This window comes from Dermacentor variabilis, chromosome 7 (assembly GCF_050947875.1).
Source record: "Dermacentor variabilis isolate Ectoservices chromosome 7, ASM5094787v1, whole genome shotgun sequence".
NCBI classification, from domain to species: Eukaryota; Metazoa; Arthropoda; class Arachnida; order Ixodida; family Ixodidae; genus Dermacentor; species Dermacentor variabilis.
The window spans coordinates 164,259,573-164,272,456 of NC_134574.1; the positions used below are offsets into that span (position 1 = coordinate 164,259,573).

General features: G+C 43.8%; 1 protein-coding gene across 2 annotated transcripts in view; it reads left to right on the plus strand.

Annotated features, from left to right (window-relative positions):
• Positions 1-12,884, plus strand: part of LOC142588403 (uncharacterized) — a 151,903-nt gene that overhangs the window by 92,095 nt on the left and 46,924 nt on the right. For both annotated transcript variants that reach the window (XM_075700098.1, XM_075700097.1), the window contains exons 37-41: positions 3,740-3,802; positions 5,788-5,823; positions 6,960-7,013; positions 8,024-8,086; positions 9,836-9,898. In XM_075700098.1, coding sequence (XP_075556213.1) covers positions 3,740-3,802; positions 5,788-5,823; positions 6,960-7,013; positions 8,024-8,086; positions 9,836-9,898 — 279 coding nt within the window. The remainder of the gene's footprint in view (positions 1-3,739; positions 3,803-5,787; positions 5,824-6,959; positions 7,014-8,023; positions 8,087-9,835; positions 9,899-12,884) is intronic.

Below are 12,884 nucleotides of genomic sequence, written 5' to 3' on the forward strand. Positions count from 1 at the left end.
TTTTTTTCCCATTGCTAACCTAATGCTTGTCCAATGGAATAACTTAACACTGTAGTCTCTCTTTTCATCCGGACGCTATTTCAGTAAACGACCCCACCCTTCATCTCCGTACATTCTATTTTCTACTCTCTCTTCAAAACCTCCGCCGTTACCTGCTCTCCTCTCGTGCACTCTTATCGCTTCATCTGCACGACTATCGCTCTTGCAGCTGCCAAGTTAACAACAAAATGGCGGCGCCGTTACCCACGGCTTGTGAGTTCGCCTGTCTAAGCAGCGAGAGGCACTTGGCATCACGAAGTGACCACATAGATGTGACACTATCTAAACACGCCCAGCCATGCGCGTAGCGTACTAGACAAGAATCAGTGTGCATCGTCACAAAGTGGTGGCCTTTTTTTCTATGTGTGATGTTTAGGAGACGAGTCAGTTGGCTTCTGCCATGACCACCTGAACTTAATGATCTCTCGTGGTGGCGCTCTTGGTCGAGAACTCGACTCAACCAAAGCAAGAGTGCCGGCTTATGTGTAAATTCGGTCACGCTGTACGAATAGAATTACAGTCCTCAAGTGACACATAATGAAGAATTGTAAAGGCGCCCAAGAAGATGGGCGCTCGTTTCGAACAATAGCAGCGCAGCTTGTTGTCTTCATGTCCTCTCAAAAAGGAATGAGTGCTGAACAGCTTCAATGTACAGGCTACCAATCCCCCCTCCATGTTTATATTTAGTTCGAGAGCATTTAAAAGCTCAAGGTTGCCTTAGCTTTGTCCATACATTTTTTCGTTACGTAATCGTCGTTTTATGATGTGGTTATCGTGTCGTTATCGTCAGGCTACCTACTGATTTTCAGCCCCCACTCCATGCTAACGCCTCTTAAAAAAGTGTCCGACGATTACGATGCTCCCTAACGCGAAGTTTGAGCGAAGCTTGATGCGTATTTTCATTTCGCGATGACCTGAGGCAAACAAAGTGCGACCAAAATCACCGTACCGACTGGACCAGTGTCGTCAGCGCCTTCGCAGAGCGAAGGGCAGCATGGGAACGCTGTCAGGATGAGCGAAATCGGAGCCAGCTCTGGAAGAATACGATGACGAACGCACGCCGACATAACGGCAGTTCTAAAAAATAAAATCAAAAGAATAAAAATATACCAATAAAAAATATACAACGAAATGAAAATTATACCACGCATTGTACATGGCGCAGGTAGAGACAAAACATGCTTGCGGATGCCGTGTGTCGGAAAGTCGTACACACAACATTTTCGATAAACGGCAAATGAAATAAAGACTCAGCATGGCTTCTCAGAAACATGAATGAGTTTATGGTGACTTCACAACATGAGTGATGAGTGAGTTTATGGTGACTGGTAAAGATGTTATTCCCAGTAACACTCTCCGTAGTTCTTTGAATGGAATTTGCGAGATATCAAAGAGCTATTCTCTGCTAATTGCATTTAGTAATGTGGGTAGCAAGAACCTTAGCATGTGCTTACTGTAATTTGAGCAGCATTTTCTTTTTAATTTGCTGCTCTTCAGGTAAGCATGTCTTATATTTTGATATGTTTGTCTTTCTTCCATTTCTGTTTTGGTGTTGCAATACGATAGCGCATGAGCGCAGTCACGTGGTATTATTTCATATTTCGCCGGCGTTGTTTAAACGCCGAAAGAAGAACACCACGCAGCATGTACGTTGCCACAAAAAAAAATGTATCAGCCGCTTTTGGACCCCCTCTAGAGCGCAACGAAACGCATTTGGTCCTAAAGGGAATAGTAGAATTCTCGCACAATTCACCTTAGTTAACGAATTAAGGGGAATATAATAAATACTCTAAGAAGCGCCACATGGCGGCAAACCATATGCTGTTGGTTTCACTCAGCTACGGTTAACAAACTTCTTGTTATCACTGGCACAAGTTACGTGAAGCAGCCTGTATACAGATTCGCTGTAGAAAAGTGGCGCATATGCAATAGGCACCCGGCATCGCGCGGATAAAACACTATCACTGCTTTTTGCGAACAGCACTTGTCAGTTTTAATAAACGGGCCCATCTCGCAAGTTTGATTGTCAGCCTTTCATTAGGACCTGAAACGCGGGAAAGACACGGAGTGTAATAAAGGCTGCTAATGGCACTAGTAAAGCCCTTCACACACGTTTCGCCGAGCAAGTACCGCCAACCTACATTTCTCCTCCGCGCTCCTTCCTCGCCCACCCCTACAGCTTCCAGCGTGAAGAGGAACTTACGTAGTCCCAGCTTCTTGTTTCAAGCGGAAGTGATGTCACTGCTGCGTAGATGGGCCAGCGTCCAACCAAGAAGGCTTTTTACCGCGAAGCAGTATATGGCTAGCCGATTCGTCCGTCCGTTCAACTGTCACATGTACACCGAATGAAAAAAAATTAAAACTAAATTATGGGGTTTTACGTGCCAAAACCACGTTCTGATTATGAGACACGCCGTTGTGGGGGCCTCCGGAAATTCTGACCACCTGCGGTTCTTTAACGTGCACCTAACTCTAAGTACACGGGTTTTTTCGCCTCCATCGAAATGCGGTGGCCGAGGCCGGGATTCGATCCCGCGACCTCATGCTCAGCAGCCCAACACCATAGCCGCTGAGCAACCACGGTGGGTTCTGTACGCCGAACTCTCATCCGGTACAACCTCATGCACATGCGCAAGAAGAAAAAAAAGGAGGCGCGCGATTGGCGGCGCCAATAGCGATGTCGTTGCGCTCCGCCGCTGCTGCTGCTGAGCGCGCGTGCAGCAGTTTCTCTCCGGCAACAAAAATGGGTAGGCCACGCGTCTACGTACTCTTGAGGGATAGGCAGCTTTCGATGAGCAACACCGCGAGCAGAAACGGGAACGAGCTCGTCTGCGCCGTGCCGATGCTGCAGCGGGGGCACATGAGCATGCTTGTGCAGGCGAGCACAAGCAGGTACTCCGTACCGAGGATACGGCAGCCTACCAAGCCGCCATTTAAATAACCGTCGGGATAAACACCGGTGCCGCATGTTTAAGCTTTGCTGGTTAACTATCTGTACGGAGTTCATGGACGGTGATTTCTTTTATTTTTTTTTTTTTGCTATAAATCGTGTGACCTATACGTATACATTTAGCAGTAACTAACCGGGTATTTATGGGCAAAACGGTTCGCCACCTTACCTTTCTTATATCCTCCTTGAGTACAACACGCAAAAATTCGGGAACTCGGAACCCCGAAAGCGAAAACCGCGGAAGGGGAATCGGCGTGAGCGACGAATCAGCGAACAGTGGCGCGCATCGAAGGTTGGCGCTACATAGTAAAATGGGCGGTGCCGCGTGGATGGATGGGTCTTTAGGCACAACGACGATCCGACAGCCACGAGCAGTGAGACTATGGCGATGTGCTGATAGCCGTGGCGCGACGATGACGATGCCAGTGACAACGATAGTGGCATAACGGTGGCGGCTTGACGACGTCGTTGACAACACAACTGCGGGACGACAACACCGTGTTCAGTGACGTCGAAAACAGTTATCACGTAATTTCTCAAGTAGACGTAGCCAGCAGCTGTGGACTCAAAACTGCTATGCGCAGTTACTCAGGTAGAAGAATAAAATATCTAAGAGAGTCTGTCTCTTGATTTTCCGAAATTGTACTTTCCCTATTCAATGTACCGGAACGTCTAACAACCAAAGAACATCTTTTCTTCTTTCTGTGCGTAAACACTAGACAGCAAATCGACTTTATGATTCCTTTTCAGGGCTCGGAGCTGGTCAAGTGGGTAATTGGTACTTCATGCGACCGGGAATGAATGTGACTTGGGGTGAGTACAGTTTCACTTTCTTCCAAAACCGAACACCGCCTCTATAACTGATGGTAGTAACGACGACTTGAATGCAAACTGCTCCTGAAGTGCTCTTTACTGCGCAATGCATGCAAGAGCAACATGCGGTTACTTAGCTTACTTTGTGAGACGTATATCTGATGCACAATCTCTTTCAACTCAGTGTGGTAGAGCTCCCAGAAAGTACTGGACGTATGTTTCTTTTTCTTTAATCTTTTTTATTTATGTAAACGTCGAATAATTTTCAGAGGATACGAATGCATCGAAGTGAGATTATTTTAAAGATTGATTGAAGCAAAAACGGAACAAGAGGCTGAGAGCTCCACCAGGCGCCCATTTTGACTCCTGCGTTACGCAAGAGCGAGATAATAATGGGATGAAAGGAAAAGACACCTAAACAAAACACTGAAAGGGCGCTGATCCCGATATGCACAAACGACTACAGTCGGTCACAGAGATCTCACGACTTCAGAAAGTTCAACCATCTATGTGCCACCTTCTATGCTTGGGATGTATCTGGCCAAATTCGTCACAGAGTGTCCTTGTGTTCGGGCGATGTAAAGTTGTGAGGAGTAAAATGCACTGGTCACCTCAGCGATGACCGATTCAGAAGAAATGTCCTATAAACTCAAGTAGTCAACGCATCCATAGCCTCTAGCGTTCGGTTGAAGAGTCACGGGAAGGACGCGGTTGCGTTAGAATTATGACGGAACTTTGTTCAAACCGTCCATATAGTGTCCATTCAAGCTAATGTTCGAGTGAACTGTGTGCATCGGCGGCGTTAGGAAGCATGGCCCCGGAGTTCATCTCGAAAGATAGTGGGCGGAATGTTATGGGAGATATGTCAAGTAAATGCAGGAAGATCTTGTTACGCTATAATTATAATGCAGCCTCACTTTCCCTATTGCAGTGAAACGTTAGGATCGGTGTAAGCATCCTGGATGTAAGCAAATAGGCTGATGATACATCACGAGCCTATTTATGTCCACTGCGGGACAAACGTGTGTTCTCCCAGCCATCTCCAATTAGCCCGGTCTTGTGCCAGGTATTCTAGAATACTTGAATGTTGGGTCCGTTGATTTTTCATAACTGCACTAGTAACCTAGCGCAATAAAAACCACAGACACAAGAATGGCGGACAAAGGCAAACTTGCCTTTGTCCACCCTCCGTGTGTCTGTGGTTTTATTGCGCTAATTTACTAGTTAAGTTGTGTCCGGTGATACCAGCTAACGCCTGCAAATTTACAAATTTTGCTTTCGAAGTGTGAAACGCAAAGCCTTTCTTCAATATAAATCTCTCATTTTCAACATTCTTTTTACATAGTTATCGCTCAGCCACTATCCATGCTGTAGCCAACGGCCTCGCCCGCAATACGTTTAGCAGGACCACAGTAATGATCACAACTACAACTGTCATGACAGCCCATCACAATGTTAACACGAACCTTCTATACACGTTTAGCGCCTACGCACAAGCAGATTTCACGGCTCGGTCAATCAACATGCTCACGCTTTGCCATATTTAGCAAACAGATAATGAAGCCAAGGAAAGCATAGGAGAAAATTATTTGTAACTTTAATTGAAGTGTGGATAGGATAAAATAAAGGGATAGGGAAATAAAGGGGATATAGGGAATAAGGGGAGGAGAAACAGAGTGGAGGCTAAACCCACAACATCCGCATTACGCATGCATTGGAATACAAATTGTTCTAAAAATGGCGTCTCTTCCCATGCCTTGATTCTTGGGTATTTTACCTATGCGTGCAATGTCTTTCCTTTCTTTGTCTTCATCATCTGAAGGCTTCACACAGTTATAACCAACAAAAATTGCGCCTCTCGGTTCCCCTTCTTTCTCTCGTTAGTGCAGCGGCATTGAATTTCTTGTCCCAATGCTTGTGTATATTTTTTCGACGGAGTGTCTCATTTGTTTATTTTAAAAGTGTTTTTCCATTTCCTTCTTTAGGAGCTACAGGGGGTAGCTTAGGAGCCGGTGGTGCAGGTGAGTCTAAATTTCCATTCTCGGGTTATGATCTTATTATACAAGAGCGGTTAGCTAAAAAAATGACTTCCGTTAACCATAGACATAAACACTATTTGTAAAATGCGTAATCGAACTATTGAAGCAATGAAACTGGATTATATGCAGGGGAGGTTTATTTATTCATTCATGTGTTCTTAAGGCCTGGAGACATTCTATGGGAAAGTGGGAGTGTCAAAATCAATAGACTAGCATAGAGTAGATACACTTCATTGCAAAAAATTCTTCAATTGCAGACTTTAAAAAAAAAGATTCTGTTTTCAAGTTTTCATTGACGTAATAAATTTTTTGAAAATTACATGGTGGGCATCGTGAAGACAGGTCAGGAATATCTGCAGTTTCTATTTTTTTTTTCATTTCTGAAGCACTAGATTGGCGCGCATAATTAGAAGAATGAACTGTGTATAATTATTCTGAAGCAATTCCAGAAACGTCAACGGAGATGTAAGCAGTTTCGTGGATGCTGCGGGTTGGGGAAAGTTGCGATGAAGGAATACATGCTTGAGATTGGAGGGGCAATAATTTGTTCGATTTGGGAATTCTAAGAATGATGATTAGTGACCTGAACGCCTCGGTATTTCTACGAAGCCACACAAGGTAAAAGGGAGTCGTTAATAGTACGATAAATGGAATTAGAATTGATAGCCGACCACGTTATTCTCATTGGCTTACATTTGTTACTATTCAATTGCGTTGCTGTAAAATGCATTTTGCTCATACTTGACCGTAGGCTCCTTTAGCTTCTCGTTAGAGCTCCTCATTTGGAAGCTATTTCAATGGACCGCATTACATTTCTCCTTAAACAGACTCTTTGCTTCTCTTTCGTCAAATCCTTCACGTCTGCCCGCCATACTTGTCGAGTAGATCTAGGAACGTCACAGGCGGTTTCAATGCTCGCACTACATGTGGCACGAGCTATGCAGTGAGGATTATCGCAAGTGCTACGACAGCCAATCACCATGCCAACACGACCCTGTCGCGCACCTTTAGTGCTCGCGGACAGGTCTGTTTCACTTTGCTGCTTTTATTGTTCTATGTGTGAACTTCTTGAACCGAATCATTTTATCAACCACAAAGGTTTCCTTTCTCTGTTTCAGGATCTGCTGGTGGGGCAATTGGACCTGGCGGTGTAGCCATCGGAGGTGGCACAGGTGAATGCATATTCTGCCCATATACGGAATTATAGAACACTAGTTTGTTAGGAGGCTCATTCACAAAACATTTTTGCGTTTGTATTAGGAATGCACGCGAAAGCTGCTGTTGAAATGTCAGTCAGTCAGTCAAACAACTGTATTCAAAGGTCCGGCGAGTTTGTGGGACGGGCAGAAGGTCCCGCCTAGGGGACGGCCATGTGAACAGAAACATTATCGATCATGAAATCGCTGCGAAAAGAGATTGCTGTTTATGTACTTCGTTTTTTTCTATTTCTATTTCCTTTTTTCGTGCCGCACGTCTAGTTTCTTGACAAGGAGAATCAATGAACCCTGTAATGAACCCTTCCCCTCCGGGCACTCCTCTTCTCGTATAGTCATGAAAAGGCGTTGAATTTGCCAGAATGCTACGCCATGGTTTCCATGTGCATTGAAACCCATTGCAAAATTTTAACGTCCTTCTGTATACCACTACCTGTATATTATTTTATGTAATAAAAATTGATTGATTGATTGATTGATTGATTGATTGATTGATTGATTGATTGATTGATTGATTGATTGATTGATTGATTGATTGATTGATTGATTGATTGATTGATTGATTGATTGATTGATTGGGTAGTTAGTGCAGTGTGTTGTGCCTTGTGTCTATGTTTCGCCTTTAAGCGCTACTCAGTTTTTCTGTTGGTATAGGCACTAACGGATACCGCAATAAAGGTTTACCGAATAATTCGTAATACAGAGACAGCGTGAATTCTAAATCGCATTAAAAGGTCGTTTTGTCTCGGAGTATGAAACGTAAAAAACATATCAGTGAGAATTTCTTTTCGACATTTTTCCGCAGTAGTTCTCCAAATCACCGAATTTCACGCACCAGAGAATTTGACTTTTCTATTTAACGACACATACTACCATGGTATCCTTCCTGTTTCCACTGTGCGTATATGCTTTTCCAACAGAATGTTTTTGGCAACACGAGACTTTTTTTTTTCCTTTCCCTGGTTTAGGAGCTTCAGGTGTTCAGCTAGGAGATATTGGGGCTGGCGGTGCCTTAGGAGCTGGTGGTGCAGGTGAATACCAACTTCCATGCTTGTATTATAATAAATTGTTCAACCAATTCGATTACACTGATAATTTTTTCGCCCATCCATTAGCCATTTGCGTACACAGCCTCTACACATACAATGTGAGCTACAGTTATCGGAGCAAGCAAACTGGATGTCATTAAGTGTCGTTCAACGGATTCAAAGCGTAGAGGCTGGAAGCGATGCGCTAGTTCTGTTTATATGCATACTGTGCATCGGTTGGTTTGCTGTCAAACTGAATCTAGTCAAAACAAACTCTGTAGGTTTATTTCGGTTTTCGCTTTTTTTACCATCTAGAGGTTCTTTCAATTTCAATATCCACCATACTTGAAAATGAAAATAAAAGAAAGAGATGCAGTCCCCCTATTAAAATGAGGCTACTTCTATTCTCACAGCAGAAATAAATATCGCTTCCATTCATTTTGCCCTTGTGCACTCTTAACGCTGATGCGGCACGGACTACCTCGCTTACAGGTGCCAAGCTAGTAAAAAATGGCAGCGCCTTTACTGACGCCTAGTCAATTCGCCTAAGCAGCGAGAAGTGCTGGGCATCGCGGACTCACGACACAGATGTGACACTATCTAAATACACCCAGCTTTGCGCATACCGTACTAGACGAGAACCACTGTGCATCGCCCCAAAGTGGTTGTCTTCTGATTTTATGCGTGATATTTAGGAGACGAGTCAGTTCACGACTTCTGCCATGAACACCTAAACTTGCTGTGTTACTCTTGCTGGAGAACTCGACTCAACCAAAACAAGAGTGCCGGCTTACGTGTAAGTTCGTTCACGCTGCACTAACGCAAATATAGTCCGCAAGTGAAACATAATGAAGAATTGTAAATACACCCAAGAAGCTGGGTGCTCGTACCGAACAACAGCCGGGCAGCTCGGTGTCCTTGTGTCCTCTCAAAATAGAAGTGCTGAACAGCTTCAATCTACAGACTACATTTCACCCCCGCCCCTTCATGTTTATTTTTAGTTCGAGAGCATTTAAAAGCTCAAGATTGGTTTACCTTTGCCCATACATTGCATTCTTACGTCATCGTCGTGTTTATGCAGTGGTTATCTTGTCGTAATCATCAGGCTACTTCCTGATTATCAGCCCCACTCTCAACTAATGCCTCTAGAAAAAAGTATCCGACGATTACGATCCTCCCTAATGCCAAGTTTGAGAGCAGCTCGATACGTGTTTTCATTTCGCGATATACTGAAGCAAACGACGCGAGACCGAAATCACCGCACCGACTGGCACTAGACCAGTGGCGTCAGCGCCTTCGCAGGAGGGGCAGTATGGGAACGCTAGCATGATGAGCACGGTAGCCAGCTGGATGAGTCAGTACATCTCCATAACTATTACACACAGCCCACACTACAAAACACGGACTAAGAATAGACAGGCACGAGCGCTGTGTTTGGGTATCCTTCTTCCGTGTTTTTTTTAGTGCGCGCTGTGTGTAATAGTTATGAGGCATGATGGGCGGCGTCAGCACCAGCTCTGGAAGATTATCACGACTAGTTACCACGCCTAGAATATAAAGATCGTGTTGTGGACTCAAAACTGTTGTGCGCAGTCACTGAGCTAGAAAAATAATATATGTAAGGGAGTCTGTCTTTTGATTTTCCAAAATTGTACATTGCCTGTTCAGTATACCGGCACGTCTTACAACCTAAGAACATTTTTTCTGTGCGTAAACACAAGACAACAAGTCGACTTTATGATTCCTTTTCAGGGCTCGGAGCTGGTCAAGTGGGTAATTGGTACATCATGCGACCGGGAATGAATGTGACTTGGGGTAAGTACAGTTTCAGTTTCTCCCAAAAGCGAATACCGCCTCTGTAACTGATGGCAGCAATGACGACTTGACTGCGAACTCCTTGTGAAGTGCTCTTTACTGCAAAAGGCATGCAACAGAAACATACGGTTATTTAGCTTACTTTTTGAGACGTATTGATGATGCACAATCTCTTTCAGCTCAGTGTTGTAGAACTCACAGAACGTAGTGGACGTATGTTTCCTTTATTTTATTTTATTCTTTCTTTCATTTATGTAAAGGTCGGATAATTTTTAGAGAATACGACAGCATCGAAATGAGTTTATTCCAAAGATTCAGAGAATCAAAAACGGAAGGAGAGACAGAGAGCTCCACCAGGCGTATATTTTGTCTCCTACGCTACGCAAGAGCAAGATAATAAAGGGATGAAAGGAAAAGACACGTACACAAAACACTGAAGGGGCGCTCACCCCCATATGCACAAAAGACTACAGTCGGTCACGGAGATCTCACGACTTCAAGAACTTCAGCCATCTACGTCCCACCTTCTCTGCTTGGGATGTATCTGGCCAAATTCGTCACCGAGAGTGTCCTTGTGTCCGGGCGATCTAAAGTTGTGGGGAGTAAAAGCCACTGGTCACCTCAGCGATGACCGATTCAGAAGAAATGTCCTATAGACTCATGTAGTCAACGCATCCATAGCCTCTAGCGTTCGGGTGAAGAGTCACAGGAAGGACGCGGTGGCGTTAGAATTATGACGGCGCTTTGTTCAAACCGTCCATATAGTGTCGATGCAAGCTAATGTTCGAGTCAGCTGTGAGCTTCGGCGGCGTTAGAAAGCAACAGCATGGCCCCGGAGTTTATATTGAAAGATAGTGAGCGGAATGTTATGGGAGATATGTCAAGTAAATGCAGGAAGATCTTGTTACGCTATAAATATAATGCAGCCTCACTTACCCTATTGCAGTGAAACATTAGGATGGGTGCAAGCTTCCTGAATGTAAGCAAATACGCTGATGATACATCACGAGCCTATTTATATCCACTGCGGCACGAACGTCTCTCACAGCCATCTACGGTTAGCCCTGTCATGTGCCAAGTGACACGAGCTAACGCGTGCAAATTCCCAAATTTTTCTTTGCGATCATGAAACGTATAGCCTTTTTTCAATGCAAGTCTCTTATTTTCCGCATTTTTTTTAAATAGTTATCGATCAGCCAGTATTTATACTATAGCCAACAGCCTTGCCCGCAATACATTAAGCAAGATCACAGTAATGGCCACAACTGTGACAGTCATGACAGCCAATCACAATGTTAACACGAACCCTCTGTGCACGTTTAGCGCCTACGCAGAAGCCGATTTCGCTACGTGGTCAATAAACAAATACTCGCATTGCCATATTAAGCCAACAGATAATGAAGCCAGGAAAGCACAGAAGTTATTTGTAATTTCAATTGAAGTGTGGATAGGATAAGATAAAGGGAAATTAAGTAGGACGAGAAATAGGCCGGTAGCCGTACCTACAACGTCTGCATTAAGCATGCGTTCCACTATACATTCTGCTATATGTGGCGTCTCTTTCCATGCCCACATTCTTTGGCATTTTTACCGATGTGTACAATGTCCTTCCTTTATTCGCCTTCATTATCTGTTGGCTTCACACAGTTATGACTAACAAAAAATTGCGCCTGTCGGCTCCCCTTCTTCTCGTTCATATAGCGTCACCGTATTTCTTGTCCCATTGCTTGTGTACACTTTTTTTCAACGGAGTATTTCTTGCAAGTGTCAAAAGTTTATTCCTTTTCATCCTGTAGGTACTTTAGGGGGTAACATAGGAGCCGGTGGTGGAGGCGAGTCTAAATTTCCATTCTCAATTTATGATCTATGCAGCTATTATACTAGAGCGCCTAGATGAAAAAATATTCATTTCCGTTGACCATACACAAGAGCCCTCTTTGTGAAATACGTAATGGAACTATTGAAGCAAAGAAACTGGATGATATGTAGGAGTGGTTTCTTTATTTATGCATGTGTTCCCAAGGTCGTGAGACGCTTTGAGAGTGAGAGTGTCAAAATCAGTAGAAAAGCATAAGGCTGATACATTTGATTCGAAAAGCTCTTCAATTGCACACTTCATGGGTGCAGATGCTGTGAGGGAGACGGCGGAGGTAGGCAGGGGATTCCAGTCAGCGCTGGTCTTTATTTGGACAAAAGATTCGTTATAACTTCTAGTATGGCCATTCGGCGCACTTTGGGATGATGGCCAGCGCACAATGATGTGTATTGAGGGACGGAGAAAAAATATTGGTTCAAGTTTTCATTGAAGTAACAGATTTTGTGAAATGCACACACTGGGCCTCATGAAGAAAGGTCAGGAATATCAAGTTTTTTTTTTCGTTTGTGAAACGCTGGGCTGGCGTGAATAATTAGAAGGATGACGTGCGTATAATTATTCTGGAGCGATTCAAGAAACGTCTTCAGAGATGTAGTTAGGAGATCCCTGACATACGAGACATATTCTGCTTTGCATCGCACTAGGTTCCTGTATATAAGCAGTTTTCAGAATTCTGTAGCTTGGGGAAAATTGTGGTGAAGTAGTACAGCTTGAGATTGACGTGGCAATAATGTCTTCGATATGGGAATTCCAAGAAATATCATTAGTGATGTGAACACCTAGTTATTTCTACGAATTTATAAAAGGTAAAAGGGAATTATTATTAGTATAATAAATGGAGTTAGAATTGATAGCCGACCATGCCATTCTCATTGAATTATATTTGTTATGATTCAATTTCATTAGGCAAGTGTCAAACCAACGAGAAATGTTATTGCGATCAGACTGCAATATGCGTGTGCCGGTCAGATTAAATGGGATCAAAACGTGGACAACCATAGCAGTAAGCTAGTCCGTTCTTTTTTTTTTCTGTTTCCATACGCTGCACTGAATAGATTTCTGTAAAAAATGTACCGTGTTCATACTCGACTGTAGCCTCCTTTAGCTTCT